The sequence below is a fragment of the Pseudophryne corroboree genome, chromosome 7 (assembly GCF_028390025.1).
Source record: "Pseudophryne corroboree isolate aPseCor3 chromosome 7, aPseCor3.hap2, whole genome shotgun sequence".
Lineage (NCBI taxonomy): Eukaryota > Metazoa > Chordata > Amphibia > Anura > Myobatrachidae > Pseudophryne > Pseudophryne corroboree.
The window spans coordinates 345069722-345094134 of NC_086450.1; the positions used below are offsets into that span (position 1 = coordinate 345069722).

Below are 24413 nucleotides of genomic sequence, written 5' to 3' on the forward strand. Positions count from 1 at the left end.
TATTCCCCATGGTCCTTACGGAGTACCCAGCATCCACTACGGACTACGAGAAATAGAATTACCGGTGAGTAAATTCTTATTTTCTGTTGATCCTTGTCTTTTCACAGATCTCAAGAATTATGCTCCAGATACAAAAGAGTCTGCTGTGAAAAGATATACATTTAAGAGGATACTGTTTGTAAGTCTGAAGATTCAAATAATAACAGAGAACTAGTTATCAAGAGCAAGAAGATAAAATTCATAGTGGGTGTTTTTTCTGTGAGAGCCCAGGTTCATTCCAGAGAGTCGGTCGTTCAAAAGGCAAATGTCAAAACATAGGAAAGTAGCCAGTGAGCTGCAAAATATCGGTTCTCAAAGATAGGCTCAATAAACTGGCAATGTGTCACAGGAAGTTACATTTATAGACCTTGAGGTACGGCAAATTCATTATTATCAGAAGGTCATTTGGCCATTCCCTGATGCAGGTCTACACAGAAGAGGTGATACAGTATGTTGTATTTAGGGAACAGTGGATTTTAAATAAAACAATCCAAGTTTGCAGCTCCTATTGCTGAAGGCATTTTCCAGTGCCATTCCACATATGTTGAAACTCATAAAGATGTCCCGGGCACAGAATGGACAAAACATAGAAAAGAATATAATGTGCATTGTTCTTTAACAAGTTATTTTTAAATCAATAAATGTGCTGCTGGCTTAACTCCTGTAAAAACACATGGTATACTTCCAGCCATGTGAGAATAAAAAAACATGTAGTGCAAGGTGGCCAGGCAAAAACAAATATATTATACTCACCTTGAATCCCCCCTAAGTGAGAGGACCATAAAATCAATGTAAAAGTTGTGATATTCCCTTCGGTGTTCAATTAATCCTACAGAGAAATAATTATACATACTGTATTATAATATTGTTTGTTATAAGATATCCTCATATTTAAGCCAATAACATCTGTGCACAGATTAGCAGCCCTTCTTTAGAAGTAATAAAGGTCTCAAAGGATTTCTGTTGCAGATGTTTTATTTCTAAAATGTAAATATGCTAATATAATGTAAAACCATCATGCTGTATTCAGTTTTCTTAACCACTAAAGTCACACTACTACTGGGATTAATAGCATATAGGGTATTCAGTATTGAGGCCAGAACTGCTCCGCAGAACATTTATTAGGGTGCCCCTGTTGCAAAACGTGAAATTCCTTGTACCACAATGATTTTTTTATTTTATTTTTTTTGCCCTTATTTATCAATAAGTGATAAATTTCACTGTGAGTGATAAATTGCACCAACAACAAATCAGCTTGAAGGTAGCCTTTACCAAGCACATTCTATAAAATGAAAGGGGGATGCTGATTGGTTGCTATAGACAACTTTTCCACTGGTCTGTTTCTCCACTGTTTTCACTGCTTCATGAATACAACCCTAAGTTTGAAAAATGACAGTTAGGAGAAGATTGGCTTGTGCAATTTATCACTTACAGTGAAATGTATCACTCATTGATAAATAAGGGCATAAATGCTTTAAACACTAAATAAAAATACAAAGTGGTAGCACATAGAGGCTCCAATATATAGGTCAACAGAATCTATTTAGACAGTCAATAGGTCGACCCCATATGGTCAACATACATTAGGTCGACAAGTACACAAGCTCCATATGCTCAAAAGGTCAACATGACAATGGTCGACACAAGTTTTGTGGGGGGTTGCATGTTTTTCCAACTTCTGCTTGACTTACTATCCACATGGACTACAACTAGGAATAGTAACTTGTAGTGAGCACAGCACGGCAAGTGAAGCGAGCCCGCCAGGGTAACGTTTCCACTAATGCTTAGATATGGTGAAACATACAAGATGACACCCAAAAAATAAAATAAAAACTTGACCCTTTTTTGTGTATGCCATTGTCATGTCGACATTTTGTACCTATCGACCTTACACACAGTCTACCTTTTGACCCTGTGGACCTAATGCATGTCCACCATATGGGGTTGACCTAATGACTGTCTATCTAGACAGTGAAGACCTTCTATACCACACCCACACACCGGGGCAAATTGCAAGTTCCATACTTTGAGGTCCCATTTTGTTTTTGTGATATTTTTGCCAAAATGATCACTTGTCGATTCATTTAGGAATGACAAGTCACGTCATTGCTCCGGGTGACTAAGTAATCCTGAACCCCCCAAAAAGTGTCAAGTGAGATAGCCGAAGGCTGTTAATGGCCATAAGCAAAGTATTAGAGGTATTTAAAAAATGTCCAATGGATAATTTTTACAACTTTTGCTTCTGAAGGAAACATGATGTGTCTGCATGTGTATTTCAGCAAATCAGAGGGTTTAGAGTATTTTGCGGTACTGTACATTTAGATGATCCATTTGCCATTAATAAAACACTTCAACATATATGTCCCACATAATGACACAATTTTTTCTGCTTTTCCGAGGAAGTTACATGAAAAAAAACTTTCTTTATTGAATATATTCTACTGTTTAAACACCTCTAAATACATTCTTATACCTTGGGCGAGCATTCCAAGGTAATGCACTGTGTCCTGACATTGTTACATTAAATTACATTTCACCCATTGAAACCCCCATTAACTTATGACAAGGATTCTAATTGAATAGTAAGAAGGCCAGGCCGAAAGTGTTTCCCATGGTAAAAACTCACACGGCCAACTTAGCAGCTAATAGAGTCTGTCCCTTAACGTGTGGCTTCTACCTCACCTCACAATGGTTGCAAATTGGTGAGACAGTAGTCTATTTACTAAGCCCTGGATGGAGATAAATCCAACGGCGACAAAGTACCAATCAATCAGCTCTTAACTGTCATTTTTCAAACCCAGCCTATGACATGGCAGTTAGGAGCTGATTGGCTGGGACTTTATCTCCATCGGATTTATTTCCACCCAAGGCTTAGTAAATAGACCCCTTAGAGAGAAAGAGAAAAGAGTCAGAATAATAAACTGATATATTGGCTCACTGACCGTATATAATCCAGAGAAGCAAGCGATGGTGAAGTGAATTCACACTGTAATATGGTATGCACTATGCAGCCACAATGTTGACACGTTATTTTAGAGTTTGGGATTAAGCTGCAATTCAGGTGAAAGTTAGATTAGGGTTAGGCTGCCCTTTTGTCAACATTCACAATGTCAATATTCTGGCAATGCACCATTATGCCAGTGTCATCACTGTCAATGTAGACATATGACATGTCAACCTTATGTACATGTCGACATCCTTACCTTTTGTTCAAATCAACCTTGTTACTGTATATAATAAGCAGGCTAAGGGCAGATAATATGTGCAGGTTGCTATGACAATCGTGGCCATAGTGACCATGATATGCAAAACTCATCCACCTTCCAATCAGAGTAGTTTGAACGGAGTAACATCATGTGCACTTTTAACTTTATTGCTCTTGTGCACTAAGGAGTTCTGAAGCTGGTGTTTGATTTCCGGTCCACGGAGTAAAATACTGGGCTGGGCTGTAGCCACTCACCTTGATAAAGATTTCATTGAAATCGAAATGCGTCAGTCAAGTGGTGAGCAGACTATCTTTCCAGCAAGGGCATTCAGTGGATGGCATCACACGGACTTATAACCCAAGTTCCATCTCAGTCAAAGTGTTTCTTTGCATGTTATCAAATTTCTGGTAGGAAGTGACTTTTGCCATATATTTTATATGTTTTATATATACATTAAAAGTTTTTAAACATATTACCCTATGAGCTTTCTAGGCATTTTCAAGATATTCTGACAAATGCTGCTGTTCCATCCTGAGAGATCATTCCTACAGGATAGGTGTCAAAGATACCTTAAGGAAATGATACAAGTTTGAGTTTGGTAAAGTCCTTTGTATAGGAACTTTGGTCCAACTGTTTGGTGTTTTGTCCATATTGGTGGATTACCTTCTATCAAGCTAACACATTAGTATGTGTGGTATATATAGAAATGCTTATTGGCAAAAGGACACATACATTTGGGGACTTCTATAGACCAGCTCTTCTTCCTATTGGTGTAGTCACTTATTCTCCTCATTCAGCATGACAGATTTACGCTACATTACTTTTCTTTTTCATTTTATTCCATAGTTGCTGGTGTCATTGAATTGCAAGATAGAAACATAGAATTTGATGACATATAAGAACCACTTGGCCCATCTAGTCTGCCCCTTTATAACCATATTTGTATCTCAAATCTTATTTGATCCTTATTTCTTTGTAAGGATATCCTTATGTCTATCCCGTGCATGTTTATATTGCTCTACTGTCTTAGGAGGTCATTCAGACCCAAATGCAGCTGCGCTTCTGTAAGCTGCGGCTGCCTTCGGTGGTCTACGCAAATGCGCAGCAGGTGATTGACAGCGGCAGACGTTGGGAGGGCGCTGACGCGGTGTTTAGTGAGCACGGTGAGCCTAATGGGGGCGTGCCAGTGAATGTATTCGGTACGGCTGCATGACATCACACGCAGCCGATCTGATTAAAAAAATGGTGGCTGACCGTCTGACAGCGCAGCCAGGGGTCAAACTTAATTTGATGCATCCACTATTGCATCGGGAGGCGGCACCACACATGCTGGGCGGCTTTGCCCTGTTCTGGGTGACCCCCAGCATGTGTGGAGATGGACGCAGATCTTACTGCGTATACAGCAATCTGCGTCCATCTCTGAATCAGGTCCTTAGCCTCTACCACCTCTGATGGGAGGCTATTCCACCTGTCCACTACCCTTTCTGTGAAGTAATTTCCTTCCCTCCAGTTTCAGTGCATGCCCTCGTGTTCTAATACTTCTCTTCATTTGGAGAATGTTTCCCTCCTGGACCTTGTTAAAACCCTTGATATTTTTGAAAGTTTCTATCATGTCCCCCCTTTCCCTTCTCTGCTCCAAACTATACATATTGAGATTTTTTAGTCTTTCTGGGTATGTTTTGTGATGTAGGTCATGCTCCATTTTAGTTTCCCTTCTTTGTACAGTCTCTGAAGATCACCTGAAGCATTTCTGATTATTGGGACTATGGCCCTCATTCCGAGTTGTTCGCTCGGTATTTTTCATCGCATCGCAGTGAAAATCCGCGTAGTACGCATGCGCAATGTTCGCACTGCGACTGCGCCAAGTAACTTTACTATGAAGAAAGTATTTTTACTCACGGCTTTTTCTTCGCTCCGGCGATCGTAATGTGATTGACAGGAAATGGGTGTTACTGGGCGGAAACACGGCGTTTCAGGGGCGTGTGACTGAAAACGCTACCGTTTCCGGAAAAAACGCAGGAGTGGCCGGGGAAACGGTGGGAGTGCCTGGGCGAACGCTGGGTGTGTTTGTGACGTCAACCAGGAACGACAAGCACTGAAATGATCGCACAGGCAGAGTAAGTCTGGAGCTACTCTGAAACTGCTAAGTAGTTAGTAATCGCAATATTGCGAATACATCGGTCGCAATTTTAAGAAGCTAAGATTCACTCCCAGTAGGCGGCGGCTTAGCGTGTGTAACTCTGCTAAATTCGCCTTGCGACCGATCAACTCGGAATGAGGGCCAATATGTGAGCAACTGCTGTGCACCGTGCAAAAAACTACCCAGCATAGAGGACTATAGTGGTCCTCATCTATAATGTATGCTTCCCTATTTAAATAAAGCTTACAGATGGACATATTATAGTTTTTCAAAATATGGATGATACTTAGTATTCTTACAAATTCACAGCCTAAGATGCAAATCTAGGAGGTAGCATATACATTTTTGTAGAATATTTCCCTTTTTTCTGCCCCAGATCTGTAATGTACAATATTTATTTTGGTTGCATGAAAAATCTGATGATGAATCTACATTATTGGACACGTAATAGATTCCTATAACCATTTTAACCTCTTTGACAGAATATGTTGCTAATTTTATGGCCCAAGGGGACTTTTACAAATTACATATGTTCCCAATTTGTCATTTAAAAAATTCTGTGAGACCTATACATGTACAGTAATATATGTCAGGTATAACTAAACGATTACCAACTTGAATATACTGTGGAAACGTCGTCCTTCTGCATTGTTTCTTGGTTCATATTTCATTTTAAGCAATAACTTGTGTTTTTCAGTGGTCACATTCACCACTAATGGAAGTATCTGTAAATTAGGAGCATACTCAGTGGATAATTTATATAGATCTTCTTTATGTGAACCTTCACTCATACTTTATTTGAAATGTGTCAATGTCTTCATTCTTATTTTCTTGTTTTTATGTATGAAAATTATATAGTGTTATGGGGATGGCGATATACAGTACTGTAATATCTTTTACGATAAGTTCTGCAATTGCGCCTGAAGTGTGTAAGCTATATAATGAAAAAAAAAAATGATTTAGTGAAAGCAAGAAAACTTTACTGGATAAGCACACAAAAAGAAATATTAAATATGGGGGGGGGGGCAAGAAAATAATGTGTGGGGGGGGAATGAAAAAAATATACAATATGAGTAAAAAATGGGTAAACGCAATATTGGAAAGGAATTCATCTGGATTGTGTCCACTTGGGTGGTGTCCCACCACTCTGTTTTGTTGGTATAGTCTTGTATACCCACAAAACAGAGTGGTGGGACGCCACCCTCTAAATGGACACGATCCAGATGAATTCCTTTCCAATATTGTGTTTACCCATTTTTTACTCTTATTGTATATTTTTTTATTTCCCCCCCAACACATTTTTTTCTTGCCCCCCCATATTTAATATTTATTTTTGTGTGCTTATCCAGTAAAGTTTTCTTGCTTTCACTAAATCACTGTTTTTCATTATATATCTTACACACTTCAGGCGCAATTGCAGAACTTATCGTAAATGTAATAATATATTTGAAGTCTATAAGGGGTAGCTTCATCTGCTAATTGCTGCCCACAGCATATAACCACATGAAGTGAGCGCAAAGTTTATCCTTTCGCATTATCAGTACTGTAATGTCTATTCGCCAAATGAAGAGTTTTTTTATAGTAAATGTTAAAGACAGTCAAAAGACAATGTCAATACAAGGTCACTTTTTTTAATCCATTCTCTTGATGGAAACAAAACCTCTTCCACAACATGCTGTGTTCCTAAACATCACACTTACAGTAAGTTGCAGTTACCTGGGCTAAATTAATTAATGAAAGGAACACTTATAATGATCTATTGATTACTTCAGGCTAGGTAACTGCAATAAAAAATGAAGAGGGAGGGTCAGGAGCAGATAACTGTATCAAAAAGCATAGAGACTTTGCATTATATAAATAAGATCTATATAATAAGCTGGCCTATTTATTTTGTCAAGAAGGTGCTATCACCATGAGTGACAGAAATAGGATCAGTAACTGCGTAATTTCCTACCTGTAGTGGTCGCTTGCGATTACACTAAGCTGGGGGACATGTAAAGGAGTAATTTCTTAGAATGCCATAAAAAGAGACTTATCCATAAGTATAGGTTGTTTACACAAAAGACAAAATACTTCACCCTTCACATTGGCAAAGGGTCTATGTCATACTGGGGTGGTCTTCAGTATGCCGACTGTCGGGATCTCGGCGCACAGTATACCGGCGCCGGAATCCCGACAGCCAACATACCAACACTTTTTCTCCCTCGTGGGGGTCCATGACCCCCCTGGAGGGAGAATAAAATAGCGTGGCACGCGTAGCGCGCCACCATGCCCGCAGCGTGGCGAGCGCAGCGAGCCCGCAAGGGACTCATTTACGCTCGCCACGCTGTTGGTATGCCGGCGGTCGGGCTCCCGGCGCCGGTATGCTGGTCGCCGGGAGCCCGACCGCCGGCATACCATACTACACTCGTCATACTGTACCTCACAACAGTCCAGAATGGGGGCATAATTGTGTTTAAGGCACATTACTTGGACACACTGGGGATGTGGTTTAAAATACTCCATTTTTCCAACCAGGGACGTTTAACTTATATGTAAAAGAGGACCACCTCAGGATACATTTAGGCAACAAAGCAGCGAACCACTTTCTAGGCCCCTGACTCAGTCAGGGGCCTTTTCACTTTCCGCTATCTGGGAATCTGGGAAACTGAGCAGTAAGGGCCCCGTCTATTTGAAAGTAACACAAACCAAAGTAATATAAAGAGGAAGAGGTGGTTTTGTAAATATATATATATATATTTACCAATGGAGCACATTCTGGTCAAATGGCACATCCAAGTGGCTACAAACCTTACTGCACTATAATAGCCATTTTATGGAGTGGGTCGGTGTAGTACCACAAAATCTAGCACATTTTCTGCTGCGTGTGAAGTGCTTCACTATGCATTTTGTCCAGAAAAAGCAAGTTTCATCTGTATGAAATGGAAACCCCCTATGATACTAGATTCCAGTCTTTATTCTTGGTGGCACTGCTTTCAATGCATTTTCTCAGACAAAACAATGGGACTTTTACAAAGGAAAAAGCCCTGGAATTGTGATATTGGCACCATGGAGCTCAACAAAGAAAGACGAGACCAGAGGCATCAAGGCCAGAAGCTAAATGCTCCACTTCCAACACCATGGTGGAATATGCTGCACTATATAAGAAACTGTTAATACAATAAATAAGGCATATAAACATCCTTATCCGCAATTACAGCTCAAAAAGCATTAAACTTAGTCAATAAAAATTGTATCTATGTAATTAATTGCACACTTACAAGATATTGATGGCACAAATATATATTTATTTTTTAATAAATATACATTCTTAGACTAGACTTCTTATGAAATATACAACACAGTATTTTGCAGTTGTTAGAGGCTATTATTGAAATGTTTATAGTAGAATGAACAGCCTCTTCCCTCATCTTTCGGTGAATGCACTAGAACATCTCATTCAGTCCTGGCTGCAGCAATAAGCTACAACCCACCATCGTTAAAGTTTTCTCTGGGCAACTTCATAAACTATTCCTGATAACTGTATTACAGTAGTCTGCAGGAACTTTTAATTACATATACTCTGTTCTTAATATACTGATTTAACACACATATATATATGTATATATATATATAATATAGGTACCTGGGTATAATATTATATATTTAAATCAATATCTATAAATATGATTTTGTAATTTGTACTGTATAAACAAATGTATAAATATAGATATGTGTTTATACACAAACATACTCACACACATTAACAGGTATAGAATTCAACATGTATAAGGACAAAACTGTATTTCATATAGGTGCAACATATTTTTTCACTCTTTTTGTATTTTTAGGTGTTTGAGCACATTCACAAATTAGACCACAGATACCAATACCTCCCTCAAAATGGAATATGATAGTTTGCATGGACTGCAGTGTTCAGTAAGCTTATTGCAAGCTCACCTTAGTGCTACTAGCTAATATTACACAAGAGTTCAGATATCTGAAATCGCTCTAGATCTGTGTCATTTTATGGTAGATGGAATGGAAACTGTAATGGACGTGCAATGCCATGGCAATTCTAAGAATAATCAGCATATTGTGAGACATTTCACACAGCTGATTAGACCAACATTTAACAAATGATTTGCATCATGAATTTTGGCTGAGGCACATAGGCTAAATGCTGCCATTTAATCAGAAGCAGCTGAGATAGTTGCTCCCAATCCTGTGGTTCCTTGCAAGTAAGCGTTGTGTCATCACTGCCTTTGGGCCTCACGTCACCTCTAGTGAAGCTGGGGAGACTCTGTCACACTCAGCCCGGGATCTCAGACTGTGCCACTGCTCCACTGCTGTCCTATGGGAATTCAACATGCGCCGCCAATGGTTGGATTCAGGGGATCCCGATGAATACTGACCAATCACTATCCTTCCAACAAAGTCATTGCTGCTTTTCATGTTGTGTCCATAAACTGCAAAAGAACATATTATTTTGAGATATATCATATTATCCAAGACCGTGTTGCATATCAACAATCTACCAACTTTGTTTTGAAACTGAATATAACACTGCAATGATTTCTGTATTTTATCGGAAGATACTGAGTACATTATAATGTAAACATCCATAACAACACTTTGCCTAAGGAAATAAAGATGTCATTGACATGACCAAAACAAGTTTAATGAACATATTTTTTCCATAAAAATGTGTGTTTTATGTGTTTTATTTTAGTATGCCACAAGCTATTCGCTTCCTGACTGAAGTGGGCGAGCGGCCTGGGGGTTTGAATCGCATCACCGTGGTCTCATCTCCTGCTGTAAAATGCTGCAAATCATCCCTTAAATAGCGGAGGGCAGGAAATTGGTTGATATAATTGCAGCACCACCACCCCCATCCCCCCCTAACGCACTCACAGCTCATTTTACATTTTTACTGCTTTGACCGTGAAGAATTCTCTGAAAAAAAGTTGCCATTTGCTTTAAATCAAGTAGGTTTAGGAACCTTTCCCATTTATGTAACATATTGAGTCTGAGAACAATATTTTATGTTTTATTTTGTAATTATTATGCCAACCTATTACACATCACTTTAAAGAGAATATTTGATCATTCTACATCAGCCACTGCCCCAGTGAAGAGTAAACATCCATACACCAGGTAACTTTTGTCAGACTTTGTCAAAAGCCAATAAACGTATCAGTATGTATTTATGTGTATGCCAGGACAAGGAATTTTTATTTTACTATTTATAAAAAAGAGAGAGAAAAAATATAACCGGACAGCTTAATTCCTTCTACTTTTTTCACTGTATTTTTGAAGGGAAGGCAGGGGCATAACTCCCAGAGGCAATGGAGATGCCTGCCTCCAGGCTCCCAGTCCTGAAGGGGCACCTGCATGTACAGCAGCACCTGTGTGGTTCACAGCAGGATCCAAGTGTGACCGCTGCTCTTCCAATGGTGCGCCGCAGCACGCCTGCTGTTGCAGAGTAATCGGCTCTGTTCCAGGAGCCCTGCTAACACCTGCAATAGGGGACAGGACAGCTCCCGCATGATACCGCTCAGCCTGCACTGCAGCAAGTGATGGTGCACCCACCGCTGCTGCTGGACTATGAAAAGTTACCCGCCAGTGAACGCTGATTCTGTATGCTGTAGATAGCTGAATCACAGTGTAGCTGGAGCCCTACAAATTCACTGCAGGTCCAGTTCCTGCTGTAGACCGGCTGAGAGCACACGCACACACACCATACCATATTTTTTTTAGCTATTTATTTTGGTGGGGGAAGGGGGGGGGGGGCACCAAACTCCAACTCTCCTCCGCGCAACTGGGATGAACTTAAGTCCCTGAGGTAAGGGCTGTGCATCCTATTGTGATAATTCTAAACATTGGAGATGAGTATATTGCAGCATGTCTGCATCACTGCCGGGCATGGCCACATCCGCTTGGCCAGTGCTGAAAAGCTATGTACAACAGCTGTGGACAGACATACTTACCCAATTGCCCTGCGATTGGGACAATGCAGTCCCAATCGTGACAGTGGGGTAGAGCCTTCAATTTGGGACTGACCCGCCGAAAGGTATGCTATTGTTACAGCATGGGGCCACCTGCCTTTTTTCTGGTAGCTCCACCCTCTCAATGGACACAGAGAGAGACCCCTTTTCTCAGCATGCTGTGCCAGAAGCTGTTTCCCTGTCTCCGGAACTTCAGCAACTGGGAAGAACATAAAGGGGAACTGACATGTGCTAATGATAATAATGGAGATAATTATACATTTATGAGGCCGAGGAAGGTTATGATTGAGAGAGTCAATGTATTTCAGTAATATATATTTATTATGTGGGTATTGAAAAGTGACGGGATGAATGTATTATAATGAGGCTGAAGGTGTTAATGATTATGAGATTAATTAATGATGAGGAGAATGGTAAAGGAGTTAATGATTGTGACAGGTTAATTGGAGAGATTGATATTATTGTGCTGAGGATGAGATATTCACCTACAATGCAAAGGTTAAATGATCTTCATGAGAATGAGGAGATCCATGGATGAGAGGGTTGGTGTTTTATTATGAGGGAAATCATTAGGATGACACTCAGAGCATCATCAGGACACTCCGGGTAGTGCTGCACTTCCCAATGCCATACCCCCTCTACGCCATGTCATGTGCCTTGGGGTGCGGGGCCAGGCACAGAGCTCACTGCCGCCCTGTTATGCGCCGCTGATTTGGAGAATGGAGTGCTCTAAAGAGTGATAACAATGTTGAGATAGAAAGGAACAGTGAGATGAAGGAGACGTGTGGAAGTGTTACAATTACAGGAACTGTCAACTAAATGTTTGGTAAATAAGATCCCCCAATGCAGTGTTAATTTTGTTGATGAAAATTTTTACTAAAAGTATTTGTCGACTACAGTTTATTTCAGGACTAAAATTAGACTAAAATAAAAACTGAGATCCACTGACTAAATCTTAACTAAAACAAAGGGAAAAAAGCGACTACGACTAAATTTAAAATCCTTGTTAAAATTAACACTGGAAATAGGGTTTTACATTTTTGAAGAACTATTATGTGTTCTAGATATTTGTGGAAAATAAATATCACCTGATGTGAAGGAAATAGGATTGTGTATTGCACTTATTTGTTCTAAGAAACTTAAGGCATTAATTTGCATATGATATATGGGAGCATTACAGTAAGTCATACTAAGTATGTAACACATTCCCAGCCTACTTAGCCTAGATTACTGAATACATAAAGGTATACAAAATTCTCATCCATTACAGCATCATTAAACTATTTGCAAACATTATGACTTAAACACTGACTAACATAATACTAAAATTAAAACAGACAACCACTGACTAAATCTTGACTAAAACGAAGCAAAAGAAAAAGTCTACTAAGCCAACTATAATTCTAAGTAAGTGACTAAGACTAAAATTAATTTGAAAATCCTTGTCAAAATTAACACTGCCCCAATGAGGATCAATGTCAGTAACACACACTTAAAATGCCTTCCTCTGTAATTAATAGGTGGTGACCACTTTAAGAATTCTTAAAGAATTCTGTCTCGCATATAAATCAAATACTGAGGGAGCCTGGTACCCTGCTTGTTACCTAAATCTGAATCTCTGCGCTGGACAATTCCATACTGTGCACTGATAGCACCTCACTGCTCTATTTAGGCACCATGGACAGCTGACAGCATGCCCATTAATGCTACAGGCAATGCAGACAGTTTTTCTATTTACTATATTTAATGACCTGCATGATTGATTCAGAAAGGATTATCCAATAGTATAAATACTTTTAAACTTGGATTCCAGGTTCTTCATACTGAAATACATATTATAAATTGACCATCTGCAACCTGGCCAATCCCATAATACAACAAATGTTTTAATAAACAACAACAGCAATCAGTTAACTAATGCTATTTTGATGGACTAAATTATAGCTCTGTTTCTCCATACAAGGGTGTGTAAACTCACGTAGTGTTGTTGTTCCTTATAAATCCCCCATACCCTTTCATGTCTGTTAATGACAAGAAACTTGCTAGCAACATTCAACAAAAAATCTTCATTTCCAATTCCTTGTTTAGCTAAAAACATAGAATGGATTTTCCTTGATATTGGTAAAAAAAACATTCATTTATAGCAGGTATTTTTCAATTAGAGCCATTGCTGACTGATAGATGTAATGACAATCTTTTAAATGGGCAATAAAACCTAATTATAATTTCTTATCGCCTCTATTCACAACAATAAATAATGATGTTTTGCCTTGGATGTATTATGAAACACATCCAGGGACAGGGGCTCTGATAGGAGCCTGTCCCTGACATCTGTAACGTCAATCGATCACTGATGCAATCACCTTTTACTTTCTGCTGTAGGGGCCCTTGGCACGATGCTCCCCCCAAATCCAATTACTTTATTCTAAAATGTGATAGTGCACTTCCCATTTTTCCTTTTCTCATTAAATTAGTGGCTCATATTCTACAATGGAAGCTCCCTGGAAGAAACTCAGGGGGTGACTCAGAGGTGTATGCTATGGCACTAGCGGCTGTGACTTTCAACATAGTCCCTGACATTGACATGCCCCCGACACTTCCACCAACACCAGCCACCACCCTTTACCGCCCAGGAACACCTATCGGAACTACATGGCTTTCCATGCAATTCTGATTTGCATCCACCAATGTCAACCATCGGAATGGATGCGCATTGTGTCTCAGAAGCACGTGTAGATGAGGAATATCAGGCTCTTGCACCAATATTCTACATCTATCTACCCAGTCAACAAGTTAATCCAAGTCAATGGCATAGAAAATATAAGTGCGTATTTTAAGCAGAGAATTTGAGTTTTAATAAGATGCTCCATTTGATGCAGTGTATAACCCTACTATAGCTACTGTGAACCATGGGCCAGACTGACCCTGTTCAGAAATCTCCCAGATCCTTACTCATTCTGGGATATTGGGCCTTGGTGTACATTTTTTCTTTTTCATACCCTTCCCTACCCTATTGCTTTGGGATCATCCCACATATGCTTTCCAGTATTTCTCACAGTCAAAAATGTAAAAAGCTATTGATTAAATCCCAAATTGACAGTTATTTGTTTTCTGTTCTAAAAATTGTAGTAAACGTGAAATAATAAAAGGTCTGCAAAAGCTAATACATAAAATATATATATTTTTATATGAAGTTACAGTAACCAATGTCACTGTAAACAACATCCCTTTATCTTATGTACCACTCAAACAATTTTTATCAACTTTCCACCTCAAGATTTGCAGAATTATCTGTAGTAACTTTACTTATCTTGAGGAGTAATTTTAGCAATAGATTGGATTAACCTTCTTCCAGCGGATCCCCAACTCCAGTCAAACCCCCCAATATCTACTCTACTTTTTATTTCTCCTGTTACAGCTGCCTGGTATAACAGCAATGGCTACAGGCCTCTAGGAGGTCTGCTTTTGGCTTTAAAACTACACAAAGTGAATGAGATGGGTGCTAAAATAGGGGGCAGTGAAAAATGATTTCCTGGATTTGTTTAGGAGGACCTGAGCCTGCCATAGCAATTTACTAACACCTCCTTTGCTTCGCAGCAGCACACACAATTTTCGCAAGGAATACATTTCAGAGTGGTTAGTAGCTACACTCTGTGCTAGGCCATTCCCCCTTCTCTAGCACCCACGAGATGTCTTGCCAGCCCTATGTAGATAAGCCATGGGGAGTCAGTAATTTGTAATAGCAATAGGATTAATTTTCAACAATTATCCATTTGTTCTGGATTAACAATCAATGGAAAACATTAATGTGACAACACACGTGTTCCCAGTTTTCAAGGTTTTGTCAAATCATTGGGTCAACACAATCCTATCTATAGCTTGATAAAGACTCTCAGTGGGAAAGACCAAATGTCTTCCTTTAGTATTTCCACAACTTTTCTTTCTCTGGCACCAGCTAAGTAGGGAATGAGTTAACTAAAACTTCATAAAACCCAGCCTAGTACAATAGGATTGAAAGCATTTCTAAGTAATCACTTTGTCAGAAAAATGACCTATTATTGAATTATTACAAACCACACATTGCTATGCTCTGGACCTTCACTCTGTGACGTTAATTAGGAAGATTTCCCAAATGCCCCCCAAAAATTACACTGTATAAGCACCATGGGTTTATATGCTTTACAAAATCAAACTAATCAAATGAATAAAAGCTCCACTTGGGACCAGATCTAAGTCTAATGATAACACCTAAACCAAAAAGACTGTTTTAATAGGCGTCAATGATGTAATGTCTCTTCCAGTGCTGTATGTATTAAACCATGAATAATTGAGAATCCCTGTCATATTGGATTTGTATATCATGTACAACAAGCTATGAAATGTACTTTAATTTCAGAGTCTGCTGCGTCACTTTAAGTATAAATGGCTGCAATCTGTAGCACTGTAAATGGTAAAGTATTTGTCTACCTGGTTTTTCATGTATGCTTTATAAGTCATAAGCTTAAGGCAGAGATTACCAAACTTTGCCACTGCAGGCCAGGTTTTAAGGCTAACCATGATTGAGCAAAGGTAATTTAATTAGTACCTCAATCAATTTGATTTACCTATCTGGACTCAAGCATGGATATCTGGACTGTAATGGGGGAGTCTGGGACACCCTGTGCCTAATTAATGTTTGTACGCAATGCCAATGCCTACGCAACTGAGTAATTACCAGCAGACTGCATATGTGCCACGATTGCACTGCGCAGGCACCAAAGTACCTGTGTGATTCTGCTCACAGTGCGGATTTAAATGCTGAGCGATTAACAGGAAGGGACCATTTGGGGGAGGTAACAGGGAATGTCAGCAAAATCGCCGGCGTGTCACGGTCATTTTTGGGGTGTGTATCGCAGCGATAATGACTGTAGAGAAACATGGCACCAGCGTCACTACTGACGCACCCCGTCTGGGTGTCAATAGACTCACATGATGAGTCAATGTTCCTCATTATTTGCGACGATGCTGCATATGTGTATGCAACTGCGCAGGATATTGCGATGAGTGGCAGCTTCACACGCGATAATTACCAAGTCCGTAGGCTGGTAAAATGCAGCTGCTAGGCATGTGCGCACAAACAGGAATTAGGGTATCTGCCTTAAGGAGATCCAGTAAAAAGATCATAAAGGATTTTAGACCCTCTTTGATATTCGGGACACAATGTAACATGTGGATAGACAGACATAAAAGGGGAGCGTACAGTAATAGCATCTGATTTTATTAAACACAGCAATTTTTCAGCAAAAAAACACCTTTTTCAAACACAGGTCGCTGTCCCGGATTATTTGGATATAAATTGATGGCTATAATAAGAACTGGATTCATAGCCAAACACTCAGGAAAATATTATGGAACAATAGAGGTGCCTCTAGCCGGTGAGAGAGAGAGCTATGTATTAGTGTCACCAGCTCTGCAATTCACTGGAAAATTGTGCATATGAAACATAAATGTAATAATCTAAAAATATCCTTTAATATTACATTACTTGTCATTAGCTCCTATGAGCTGGACTTAATCTCATAAGGATATTTTCCACCAGTGAGGTCATGATTATTGGCATACTTATATACGAGTATACATTAGTACTTATAGCTATTCTGAGAAACTGATGAGACCTGCAGAGGCTACATTCTGGGATTACCTCAGCTCACCTCTGGAAGATGATGCCCATGTATCAGCAGCACTTTAGCCTGTGTCCCACAGACAGGATAGAGATCTCTGGGGCAGGTGGTAGGGCCGGAGTGTGCACCCCTGATCACTGCACCTTATTATAGTATTCTTCTGCTTTTTATTTATTATTGCTCCTCAAACCACCCAGCACAAATCATTAGCAAAGTTATGAGGGTACACATCTACCTTTAGCAGCTCCAGCTGGATGTTAGGTCTGACTGAGAGGCATATAAAACAAGTGTAACTAACTGTCATTAAGCCTACGCCTGGCCTAGGCCTAGTTCATGTTTGTACACAAATGCAATTGCGATTGTCTAGGCTATGGAGCAGCTAATGTTGCAAGTGAAGTTACTGCCCAGGAATGAACAGAGACGCCATCGGAGCCATCACAAACTCAAACGCAATTATAGAGAGCATCAAAGCTAAAGGTTGGTCTATGGCTATGCAGACTGGCCACAGCAGTAGTGACTCAGATGCCATGTATTTACACGTATGATCATGCAGCCATCAGAAGGTACACTCCCCGAAAACGATCATGAAACGCCTGCGACAGGTTCTGCCACATGACTGTGGCTGAAATGACTGGTTTGTTTGGGCCCCCACCAAAAAAGAAGCAATCTCTCCTTGCACAAACTGGCTCTACAAAGGCAAGATGTCAACCTCATCCTCATCCTCCGATTCCTCACCCCTTTCAGTGTGTTCATCCTCCTCCTCACAGAGTATTAATTTGTTCCCACTGGAATCCACCATCACAGGTCCCTGTGTACTTTCTGGAGGCAATTGCTGGTAAAGGTCTTCCTGGAGGAATTTCTAATTCATTTTGATGAACATCATCTTTTCCACATTTTGTGGAAGTAACCTCCTACGCCGATCGCTGACAAGGTTACCGTCTGCACAAAACACTCTTTTCAGAGTACACACTGGAGGGGGGGCAACTTAGGTAAAATAAAGCTAGTTTGTGCAAGGGCATCCAAATTGCCTTTTTCCTGCCAGTATACGTACGGACTGTCTGACATGTCTACTTGGATGCTGTCACTCATATAATCGTCCACCATTCCTTCAATAGTGACAGAATCATATGCAGTGACAGTAGACATGTCAGTAATCGTTGGCAGTTCCTTCAGTCCAGACCAGATGTCAGCACTCACTCCTGACTGCCCTGCATCACCGCCAGCGGGTGGGCTAGGAAATCTTATCCTTTTCCTCGCAGCCCCAGTTATGGGAGAAAATGAAAGAGGAGCTATTGACGGGTCATGTTTCGCTTGAGTTGAGAATTTTCTCACCAGCAGGTCTTTGAACCTCTGAAGATTTGTGTCTGCCAAAAAGAGAGATACAACGTAGGCGTTAAACCTAGGATTGAGCATGGTGGCCAAAATGTAGTGCTCTGATTTCAACAGATTAACCACCCTTGAATCCTGGTTAAGCGAATGAAGGGCTCCATCCACAAGTCCCACATGCCTAGCGGAATTGTTCCGTTTTAGCTCTTCCTTCAATCTCTCCAGCTGCTTCTGCAAAAGCCTGATGAGGGGAATGACCTAACTCAAGCTGGCAGTGTCTGAACTGACTTCACGTGTGGCAAGTTCGAAGGGTTGGAGAACCTTGCACAGGACATAAATCATTCTCCACTGCGCTTGAGTCAGATGCATTCCCCCTCCTTTGCCTATATCGTAGGTGGATGTATAGGCTTGAATGGCCTTTTGCTGCTCCTCCATGCTCTGAAGCATATAGAGTGTTGAATTCCACCTCGTTACCACCTCTTGCTTCAGGTGATGGCAGGGCAGGATCAGGAGTGTTTGCTAGCGCTCCAGTCTTCGGCACGCGGTGGCTGAATGTCGAAAGTGGCCCGTAATTTTTCGGGCCACCGACAGCATCTCCTGCACGCCCCTGTCATTTTAAAAAAAATTCTGCACCACCAAATTAATTGTATGTGCAAAACATGGGACGTGCTGGAATTTGCCCAGATGTAATGCACGCACAATATTGGTGGCGTTGTCCGATATCACAAATTCCCAGGAGAGTCTAAGTGGGGTAAGCCATTGTCCGATGATGTCCCTCAGTTACCATAAGAGGTTGTCAGCGGTTTGCCTCTTACGGAAAGTGGTGATACATAGCGTAGCCTGCCTAGGAATGAGTTGGCGTTTGCGAGATGCTGCTACTGGTGCCGCTGATGTTGTTGCTGCGGGAGGCAATACATCTACCCAGTGGGCTGTCACAGTCATATAGTCCTTAGTCTGCCCTGTTCCACTTGTCCACATGCCCGTGGTTAAGTGGACAGTGGGTACAACTGCATTTTTTAGGAAACAGAAGACACTTTTTCTGACGTCTCTGTACATTCTCGGTATCGCCTGCCTAGTGAAGTGGAATCTATATGGGATTTGGTACCGGGGACATACTACCTCCATCAATTCTCTAAGTCCTTCTGAACTAATGCTGGATACCGGACGCACGTCTAACACCAACATAAGTGTCAAGGCCTCAGTTATCCGCTTTGCAACAGGATGACTGCTGTCATAGTTCATCTTCCTCGCAAAGGACTGTTGGACAGTCAATTGCTTACTTGAAGTAGTACAAGTGGTCTTCCGACTTCCCCTCTGGGATGACGATTGACTCCCAGCAGCAACAACAGCAGCAACAGCAGCAGTAGGCGTACCACTCAAGGATCCTCCGGAGGAATCCCGGGTAGAAGAGGACTCCTCGTCTTACCAGTGACATGGCCTGCAGGACTACTGACGTTCCTGACTGAGGAGGAAGTTGACGTTGACGGAGTTGGTGGTGTGGCTTGCAGGAGCTTGGGTACAAGAGGAAGAAGGGATTTAGGTGTCAGTGGACTGCTTACGCTCTTACCCAAAGTTTCAGAACTTGACACTGACTTCTGATGAATGCCCAGCAGGTGACGTATAAGGGAGGATGTTCCTAGGTGGTTAACATCCTTATCCCTACTTATTATGGATTGACAGAGGCAACACACGGTTTGACACCTGTTGTCCGGATTTGTGGAGAAATAATTCCACACCGAAGAGGTGGCTTTTTTGGTATTTTGCCCATGCATCACAATGAGCTTATTCATCCCACGGACAAAAACTGCCTCCCCCGGTGAATGTATTAAACAAACCACATCACCATCAGAATCCTCATCGTCAACTTCCTCCTCAGTGCCAGCAACACCCATATCCTCATCCTGGTGTACTTCAACAGTGACATCTTCAATTTGAATATCAGAAACTGGACTGTGGGTGCTACTTCCAGCACTTTCAGAGGGTGTGCAAATGGTGGAAGGAGCCACCTCTTCCCGTCCAGTGTTGGGAAGGTCAGGCATCGCAAACGCCGACACACTTGGACTCTCCTTGGGGATTTGTGATACCATTTAGAACGCACAGTTCTTTGCTGTGCTTTTGCCAGCTTAACTCTTATCATTTTTCTAGCGGGAGGATGAGGGCTTCCATCGTCATGTGAAGCTGAACCACTAGTCATGAACATAGGCCAGGGCCTTAGCCGTTCCTTGCCACTCTGTGTCGTAAATGGCATATTGGCAAGTTGGCGTTTCTCCTCAGACCATTTAAATTAATTTTTGGGGGTCTTTTTACTGAACTTTGGCTTTTTGGATTTTAAATGCCCTCTACTATCACATTGGGCATCAGCCTTGGCAGACGACGTTGATGGCATTTCATCATCTATGTCATGACTAATGGCAGCAGCTTCAGCACCAGGAGGAAGTGGGTTTTGATCTTTCCCTATTGTATCCTCCAAATTTTTGTTCTCCATTATTATTCTGGAGTTATATAACATAATATGCGGCACAGGACAGCGTATACCTACACCACACAGGGCAAACCCTGTAAAAGTTATTTGGATCAAATATTAATAACCCCTTTAAATGGAGTAAATAATATACAGCACAGGACAGTACCACTGGACTTATACAGCAGTACCACTGGAATTATACGGCAGTATCACTGGAATTATACGGCAGTACCACTGGACTTATACGGCAGTCCATTGGACTGGATTTCTATGGATGTATCACTGGACTTATACGCCAGTACCACTGGAATTATACGGCAGTATCACCTGGAATTATATGGCAGTACCACTGGACTTATACGGCAGTACCACTGGACTGAATTTATACGGCAGTATCACTGGAATTATACGGCAGTATCACTGGAATTATACGGCAGTACCACTGGATTTATACGGCAGTACCACTGGAATTATACGGCAGTATCACTGGAATTATACGGTAGTACCACCGGACTGGATTTATATGGCAGTATCACTGGAATTATATGGTGGTATCACTGGATTTATACGGCAGTACCACTGGACTTATACGCCATTACCGCTGGAATTTTAAGGCAATACAACTGGAATTATACGGCAGTACCACTGGATTTATATGGCAGTACCACTGGACTGGATTTATAGGGCAGTATCACTGGAATTATATGGCAGTACCACTGGACTGGATTTATACGGCAGTATCACTGGAATTATACAGCAGTATCACTGTAATTATACGGCAGTACCACTGGATTTATATGCCATTACCACTGGAATTATACGGCAGTACCACTGGATTTTAAGCCAGTACCACTGGACTGGATTTATATGGAACTATCACTGGAATTATATGGCAGTATCACTGGAATTATAAGGCAGTACCACTGGACTTATACGCCAGTACCACTGGATTTATGCGGCAGTACCACTGGACATATACGGCAGTATCACTGGAATTATACGGCAGTACCACTGGACATATACGGCCGTATCACTAGATTTATACGGCAGTACCACTGGACATATACGGCAGTATCACTGGATTTATATGGCAGTACCACTGGACATATACGGCAGTATCACTGGAATTATATGGCAGTACCACTGGACATATACGACAGTATCACTGTATTTTTATGGCAGTACCACTGGACATATACGGCAGTATCACTGGACATATATGGCATTATCACTGGACTGGATTGATACGCCAGTACCACTGGATTTATACAGAAGTACCACTGGACATATAGGGCAGAATCACTGGACATATACGGCAGTACCACTGGACTTACATCAGTACCACTGGACTGGATTTATACGACAGTATCACTGGACATATACAGCAGTACCACTGGACTTATACAGCAGCACTGGACATATGGCAGCAGAGGACACCACCACTATGACTGGACTGATGCAGCACAAGACACCACCACTGGACTGATGCAGCACAACACAGCACCACTGGACTGGACTTATACAGCAGCACTGGACATATGGCAGCAGAGGACACCTCCACTGTGTTTGGACTGATGCAGCACAAGACACTACCACTGTACTGATTGAGGACAACACAGCACCACTGTACTGGACTTATACAACTACACTGGACATATGGCAGCAGAGGACACCACCACTGTGACTAGAATGATGCAGCATAAGACACTACACTGGACTGAGCAGCACAAGACAGCACTGGAATCGCCACCCCACTTTCCCTCCCGCACAGACACTGAGGACGGAGACACGTCCTCTCGTTACACTCTCCGGGACTGGAGTGAAAATGTTGGCAACGCGCGGGTCCTTATATGGAATCCAAAACCCGTGAGAATCCGACAGCGGGATGATGACGTTTTGCCTCGTTCTGGTTTCCGAATCAGGCGGGAAAACCCGAGCCGGGCTCGGATCCGGGCTCGGGTAGTGAAGTTCGGGGGGGTTCGGTTCTCAGGGAACCGAACCCGCTCATCTCTAGTATTATTTATTAAATATGCAATAACTAGTGTTGCTATGCTTTGCATGGGGAGCCCCAGCAATTGCTAGAATACATGATAAATAATATGGAGAATCCCTATCTCCTACAGCAAGAATTTTCTCCTTTACTCTTGTGTATATACTGTATACTGTAAATCCTAACTGTAAACCAGATATAGGATCTAAAACTGCGATCAGGTCAGAACTGCGCATGCGTATGCACCGCAATGCGCAGGCGCGTCGTACAAATACAAAGCGGATCGTTGGCCAGCGATGGACTGTACAAAGAATCCGTTCACACAGCCGATCACAAGGAGATTGACAGGAAGAAGGCGTTTGTGGGTGTCAACTGAACGTTTTCTGGGAGTGTTTGGAAAAACGCAGGTGTGTCCAAGCCTTTGCAGGGCGGGTGTCTGACGTCAATTCCGGCCCCGGGCAGGCTGAAGTGATCGCAGCCGCTGAGTAAGTTCTGAGCTACTCAGAAACTGCACAAAACTTTTTTGTACCGCCCGGCTGCACATGCAATCGCACACTTGCAAAGCGAAAATACACTCCCCCATGGGCGGCGACTATCTGTTTGCAGCAGTGCAAAAAAAACCCTAGCAAGCGACCAAGTCTGAATGACTCCCTAGGTTTCTACACAGCTATCATTTTTAGCCTACCCAAATGTAAAAAAATGAGAGAAACTCAAATAATCATGGTTTCTATGCTTGGAGAGAACCGCACAACACTGTTAGAAAGCAGCTATACTGTGTTGCAGTGTGTGTACTGCATGTTGGTTGTGTGAACGCACAGAAAGCAGTTGGAGCGTATACATAGAGTAGTTGTATCACTGACTTCATGCTAGGAGAGGAAGGATATGGGAGGGAAGTGGTAGTCTCAAGGGTTGGGGCTGGGAGACCCAGCGTATGTTAAGGGCCCTACACATTGAACCACATTTTAGAACGATATGAAAGATATCGTTCAAAAATGAAGGATATATCGTCCAAATCGTTCAGTCTGGAGGCACCGACGATGAACGATGCGCGTCCCCACAGTCGTTCATCGTTGGTATATCATTGTTTGTCATTGCAAGCCAGTTTGGACGATATTGATGTTTGCAATGTCAGATCGTTGAAATCGTTCATACAAATCGTTCAGTGTGTATGCAAAAAATCGTTACTGAAAAAATAGTTCATATCGTTCATCATTCAAATCACCCAAATCGCTCAGTGTCTAGGGCCCTTTAAACTACCACTCCCCCACTACAGTATGGGCATGTTCGAGCTGCATATGCACCTGCTAGCTGCCGTATCAACTGTGGCTGTCTGAGGGCCGGTGCAAAAATATATGTGCTGATAATGGCTGACAAGCCGCTTCTGATTGGCTATTTGAAGATTCACCATGAAGCTGATAGGTGCTTTTTACATTCATTGTGCATATATTTATGTGCTTTTGTGAGCATTTTTTAATCATATTTTTTTTTTAAACACATGAGATTATGCCTGCTGTATCAAAGAGGTTTTAAAATGTTATTCAAACCCCATAACAAATGCATCAAATTGTATTTCACTATCAAAACAAATATTTAAAAAATTG

The 24413-nt window shown here is 41.4% G+C and overlaps 1 protein-coding gene across 3 annotated transcripts in view; it reads right to left on the reverse strand.

Moving 5' to 3' along the window:
• Positions 1-8651: 8651 nt before the first annotated feature.
• The window catches only part of SYT17 (synaptotagmin 17), a 274794-nt gene continuing 259032 nt past the window's right edge, over positions 8652-24413 (reverse strand). For all 3 annotated transcript variants that reach the window (XM_063934394.1, XM_063934393.1, XM_063934395.1), the window contains exon 8: positions 8652-9833. In XM_063934394.1, coding sequence (XP_063790464.1) covers positions 9637-9833 — 197 coding nt within the window. In that variant the 3' untranslated portion in view covers positions 8652-9636. The remainder of the gene's footprint in view (positions 9834-24413) is intronic.